Genomic DNA, 6,457 nt, shown 5'->3' with positions numbered 1-6,457 from the left:
GGCTGCTGAGGGGAGGACGGCTCATAATAACGTCTGGAACGGCGTGTTCCGCTCCAGCCATGACCACGAGCCCGCCCTCCCCAACCTCTTGTGGTGCACTGCTTTGGACCAGAGCCCTGGTTAAATGTAGTGCACTAAATATGAAATAGGGTGCCATTTAGTCGCAAACATGTTGTAGAGACTAGAGATGTGAACATGGAGTTGGGGCGGGTTACTAGGGGGGGGGGGGTAGTTATTGTGTGTGTGGGGGGGGGGTCCCCCTCTCTCAAGACTTCTTGACTGATTTAAGGAGGTTGTCCTTGCTCCTCCTCTTAACGTCAAAGTTGTAGACCCGTGCCATGTCTGAGGGAGGCGATGGGTTAAGGATTACACACGTCTCAGTTTGACACACTGTAAACACTGTCTTTACCAGTCTATCAAAACAACAGTACTTACCAACAGTTTAAACAAGATCCAATTGTCAACACGAAGTATGTAACTCAGTTTCAAAATGTTATTTTCCTCCTGGTTCGTGTCTACTGAACAACTCTACTTTCCCTGCTTTGACACACCTGCACCAGTAACTCTGCCAGACCATAAACTGCCTCAAGTCGTAAAACCACAAGACCAGTTTAACCATCCCTGACACACAGAGCACATTGTATCACATCGTTTAACCATCCCTGACACACAGAGCACATTGTATCACATCGTTTAACCATCCCTGACACAGAGCACATTGTATCACATCGTTTAACCATCCCTGACACACAGAATCACAACGTTTAACCATCCCTGACACAGAGCACATTGTATCACATTGTTTAACCATCCCTGACACACAGAGCACATTGTATCACAGCGTTTAACCATCCCTGACACACAGAATCACAACGTTTAACCATCCCTGACACACAGAGCACATTGTATCACAGCTTTCTTCACTCAGGGTATCTGTAGGTTCCTTCAGGTTGAATTTAAGACTTATTTTTAAAAGCCACTTGAAATGCAATTTAATACCAACTGAGGTCTGCGTGTCCCACAAACCTGCTAATATTCATATTTTTTTCACATCGTCACCAATAGAAATAAAGAGTCGGCTAATCATCTTAAAGTGCCATTGACAGTGCTTTAGGAAAGAAGTGCCATTGACTCCTGAGATGGTATTGAAATAACTTGGTTCATCTAGGCAGGAATGCATGATTGAAGATATGTTGATGTGCACTGCAACCTAATCCAGTGATCGTCATACATTTTTATTAAAATGCTTACACTGTAGGGCCCGGCGTGTTACCACCTGCCAACGTGGCTGGTGAATTAGACATTCTTACACGCCAATGCCAAAATCTACCTGTGTTTGGCAGGCGGAGGGTGTTCATTTTAGGCCCTGAGTATTAGACAGGATAGCTGTGTTTTTCTTATAGATAGAAAACAAATATATGTCTGATTTCTACAGGAGCGCAGTGTAAAAGGCAGAAAAAAAGTGTCTTGCTCATTATCACTGCAGCAGGGCCCAGAGAAACAGGCACACTTTGATTAGAGGAATTATGAAGATACTGCACTTTACGGTTTGACAAAATCACTTAATAGCTAAACAGTTCACTCGCTAACTAACGAGTAAGCTAACTAATCAAGCTAAAAGCAATGATTCGAATTGGCTATCTATCTTGTAGCCTAACTTACTCGCTGTGCCCCCTTGGCTGGCCATAGCTGGCAGACTTGCAGTGGCACACAGAGAGAGACACAGTCGTAGGAATGTGAAACTCTCTAGCATCTTGAAAATGCACCTCGGTAGGAATAGGCTATAATTTCATGTTTTTATTTCGCCAGCTGCATAACATAGCAGAAACACCCTTGTCATCTCTGGTTGCATTTTTTAAAGACCATTGAAAATTGAATATAAGGCAATTTAAGACATTTTAAGGCCTTTAATTTAGATAAATGAATTTAAGACTAAGGACCCGCAGACACCCTATCACTAATTATTTTATCCAGCCTCCAGGCCCATTAACTCACGCTGCCTAGGCCCATTAACCCACGCTGCCCATTAACCCACGCTGCCCACTAACCCACGCCGCCCACTAACCCACGCCGCCCACTAACCCACGCCGCCCACTAACCCACACCGCCCACTAACCCACACCGCCCACTAACCCACGCCGCCCACTAAACCCATGCTGGCTAGGCCTATATGCTGGCTTCAGGAATACAGTTCACATACATCAACTTAAATCAGACTGTTTCCCAAACTCTCTTGGACGGACCAACAGACACATATTTTTTTCACCCTAGGCACTGAAAAGAAACTTTTGAACTTCAGAACACTTTTGCAGCATACAACTACTTCTCCGCCTCGAGACCTGTTTCACCCATATCACCTGGGTGAGTGTGCCTATATTAGGAACCGTAGGATACTGACTTCGAGTAGGTAAGTGAACTGGTCCTTCGTGATGGAAGTCCAGGTCTTCTCCAGGGAGTGCCAAGCGTTGCGTTGATGCGGTCGCAATAAGGTTCATTCTCCAGAAAGAGAACATGGGCCTACGTCGAACTGTTCATACTCCAACTATCACATTGGCCTAGGGCGAGGGGAATTGGAGGGAAGAGAGGAGAGAGACGAGGAGTAAGAGAGAGGGAGAGAGAGGAGAGAGGGAAGAGAGGAAGAGAGGGAGAGAGAGGGGAGAGAGGGGAGAGAGGGGAGAGAGAAGGGAGAGAGGGAGCGAGAGGGGAGAGACGAGGGGAGAGGGGAGGAGGAGGGAGAGAGGAGGTATTAGAGTATGAATAGGTTAGTATAATTTGTAAGTTTTTACTAGTTGCTTCGCTTAATGTTCCTTCCTAGAGAAACTGGGAATTAGATCCCCAAACAAGGGCTCCTTCTAGCCTTCATTATAAGAGAAGGTGGGATCAGTCCAAGCAACACCAACTTTGGATATATGCACAGGCGTGAGGAGGGACCTATCTCCAAAGGTACTCAACCCCTCAGCCACTGAAGGACCACTATCCCAAGTACTCACCCCTATCCACTGAGACAGACCTATCCCCAAAGTTACTCACCTCTAGCCACATGGAGAGACGCATATCCACAAAGTAACTCTCACCCTAAGCCACTGGAGGACTTATCCCAAAAGTACAATCACCCTAGCCACTGGAGTACTATCCCAAAAGTACTACCCTAGCTACAATGGAAGTACCAATATACCAAGAAAGTTAAATCACCCCTAGCCACTGGAGGACCTATCCCAAAGTACTCACCCCTAGCCACTGGAGGACCTATCCCAAAGTACTCACCCCTAGCCACAGGCACACTTTGTCGGTGGGCGGGACTGACGCCTTGCAGTAAACGTTGTCAGCCAATAGGAAGTGTGTCTCCATCGGGTCTGTGGTTTCCTATTGGACGAGAGGAGCGGGACACAGGGTGAATCCCAATACTCTACAGTGGTTTCCTGTCCTCAGTCCCTCCCCCTCTGAAGGCTCTGGATAAGCAGCATAGTTTCCACCATATTGCTTACAGGTCTGCAAACATTGAACAGTTAAGAGCCAAGGAGGAGGAGTAGGGAGAAAACGGGGACGGGCTGGAAAGGTCTGAGGAGAAGACAAAGTAAGTAAACACCACATATATTGTTTACCTTCTTCTTCTGCATGTGTCGAAGGATTTCTAGAGTCTGCTTGATCTGTGGGATCTGGCTTTTCAACCTGAGGATAGCAGCGAGAAACACCGAAGAAGAATTAGAATCATTGTATTACATCTCAGGGTTTCCTTCAGCCGCTAATTGCCGCCTATTGGCTGATAAAATAAATGAAGGGAAAAAAACAGATAAATAAAACTGTAGCCTGGCCGGGGCTGCATATCATAGGCTACATCCCGATTTCATGCTTCGGCACCAATCCCTCACTCCTTGCGGCGAGAGAGCGCACGAACGAGAGAGAGCGTGCACGAGAGAGCGAAGCCTTGGGCTACTGTTGACTGTGAAGGAGGCTGCCTATAATGTAAAATGAAAGTTAGAGAGTGTGCCTATAGTCGGAGATTCAGATGTAGGAATTTATGCATAATTTATGACATTTTCAGCTTCCAGGAATTGTGTACAGATCCATGCGACATGGGGCCGTGTATTATCATGCTGAAACATGAGGTGATGGCGTCGGATGAATGGCACAACAATGGGCCTCAGGATCTCGTCACAGTGTCGCTGTGTATTCAAATTGCCATCAATAAAATGCAATTGTGTTCGTTGTGCATAGCTTATGCCTGCCATACCATAACCCCCCACGTTCCATTTACGAGGCGCTTAACTCAGGTCGGAATTCCCCCAGAGGGGAAGCCTACAGGGGGAATGTCCTCTGTATGGACAAGTGTTAATATTGTAGTGGACAAAGATGAGAAGAGCGTTGGCACGGCTACTGTGCAACTTCCTTTTAGGTAGGATGCCATTTTGTAACTTTATTTTTTTCTTATTGATAATAATCTGTTTTATCATCATCATCATTACTTTTGTATATCATTGTTGTTGTAAGCATATTTATTCATCTAAACATGTTTTGTTTCATTCTGTTGAGACATTTGTTGGCTAAATGAAATTTGATCTGTGTTTTTAAATTGTGTGCTCCGTATTTAGTTTAACATAGGCCTGTTGTAAAAATAAATATCATTAGCTTATTGCTGTCATTTGTTAGGTATGGTATGCACTAGTCTTTCTTGGTTAATGCCGCAATATAGCCTGTTCAAAACTTTTGTGAAGGTTTAAACCAGTTCGCAAGTAAGTGCAAGAAAGTGCAAGCTATTTAGCTAGCTTGCTGTTGCTAGCTAATTTGTCCTGGGATATAAACATTGAGTTGTTATTTTACCTCAAATGCACAAGGTCCTTATATGGTGATTGGCATCTACACTTTCATAGTATTACCATGACAACCGGCAAAACAGTTCATCTTTCAATCACCCACGTGGGTATAACCAATGAGGAGATGGCACTATAAAATGATGCTTCTATAAACCAATGAGGAGATGGGAGAGGCAGGACTTGCAGCGCGATCTGCGTCAGAAATAGGAATGACTTCTATTTTAGCCCTAGCTCCGCTTGTTGGAGCAATAATTGAATAACATATATTCTTACATTTATTTTTGCAACGCTCGCGTAGTGTAGTCAGGGTATTAGAGTTCGGAAAATCTGCCTTTTCATAACGCTGACCATCACAAAATCGCGTTTTAAACCATTTCACCTGCATTTTATTTTGAAAATTACGGTAGTTTTTTTTTGCTTCAATAGAGTGATCATGGATGTGCAACTATAGTTTTCCTTCACATAAAATACATTAGTGCAACACATTCGGCAGAAAATAGCTTAATTTATCAGAAGACAACATAAGTGAAACGTTATTTGGCTGGCAGACACACAAGTAAATGAGTTTACACTGAAAAAGCAAGGTAATTTTGCAAAACCAATGCATGGCCATCATGTTTCTCATGGAAAGAAGCTACATTTCTTAATGTTTTGCTTGAGGCTAATCTTGCATTCTACCAGAGAAAAGTAGACTACACCGAGAAAAGTACCGGAGAAAGGTTGCTATGCATGAGGCCTACCTTTGTTTCTTCTGCGCCAAGTTGAGCTCCATATATTTGTATTTCTGGTACTGTTCATCCAGTTTCCTCAGTACGGCGTCTGCGGTGTCGTTGCCTGGCTGCTTCATAAACGACTCGACATCCTCCTACAACGGTTGACAAAATAACGTTAGCTATCTTAGCTAATATTAAAGTTATATCAGACGAGTCATTCTCACACTAAACCTATGGTGACATACAAGGTAGTTAACGTTAGATAATTGGTGATAACTATTTAATTGCATTTGGATGACAAAAAGAAATTGGATAGGTAGCCAAGCCAGCTAATGGGCTTCGTCGGCGTTATTTCCCTAAAAGGATGTAAATGAACATAACACCACTTTGCTAGATAACGTTAGTTACCTAGCATTAGCTTAGTTAGCATTTGTGACACGCTAGCATAGAGGCTGGACAACGGCGAATATTTATTTTGAGAGCCTTATTTCACAAAGTAACGTTATAAGCGACACACTGTGTATATACTTCATATTTTACCCACCACAAATATTGCTTCGGGGATTCCGAGATGCTTTTTGCTTGTCGCCTGTACGGCATTGCTGCTGTCTATGGTCGTCGCCATCTTGGAAAATAATGTTCTACTCTCTCCCTCGTTACGTAGAAGTTGGGCGTGTGGTTCCTTACTGAAGAGCCTGCGTGTCAGAGACGGACGAGTAAGCGAGACACCCCACTTGCTGTTCTTTTTCTGAATCAATGAAAGTCATTGACTTAGGTAGACCAGACCCAGCAGCTATTGCCACCTCGGCGTTAAGTAGACCGGAACTGACATTTTTTTATATAGTAAACGGCGAAAGTGAACCATCTTTATTTATCCACTATCTCTGGGGCCCGTCTTCAACGCTTGAGTTTGCGCTTGTGATGTGGCTTGCT

General features: G+C 44.0%; 1 protein-coding gene across 1 annotated transcript; it reads right to left on the bottom strand.

Annotated features, from left to right (window-relative positions):
* Positions 1 to 248: 248 nt before the first annotated feature.
* LOC112071745 (prefoldin subunit 3-like) lies at positions 249 to 6,194 on the bottom strand. The gene is made up of 5 exons (XM_070439495.1): positions 6,069 to 6,194; positions 5,552 to 5,676; positions 3,603 to 3,669; positions 3,265 to 3,363; positions 249 to 439 (listed from the first exon to the last, which is right to left on the bottom strand). The coding sequence occupies exons 1-5, from the start codon at positions 6,147 to 6,149 to the stop codon at positions 266 to 268; spliced, it is 546 nt and encodes a 181-aa protein (XP_070295596.1). The 5' UTR covers positions 6,150 to 6,194; the 3' UTR covers positions 249 to 265.
* Between the last annotated feature and the right edge of the window lie 263 nt (positions 6,195 to 6,457).

The sequence above is a fragment of the Salvelinus sp. IW2-2015 genome, unplaced genomic scaffold (assembly GCF_002910315.2).
Source record: "Salvelinus sp. IW2-2015 unplaced genomic scaffold, ASM291031v2 Un_scaffold1707, whole genome shotgun sequence".
In the NCBI taxonomy this organism is placed as follows: Eukaryota; Metazoa; Chordata; class Actinopteri; order Salmoniformes; family Salmonidae; genus Salvelinus; species Salvelinus sp. IW2-2015.
This window is presented reverse-complemented; position numbering and strand designations above follow the sequence as displayed.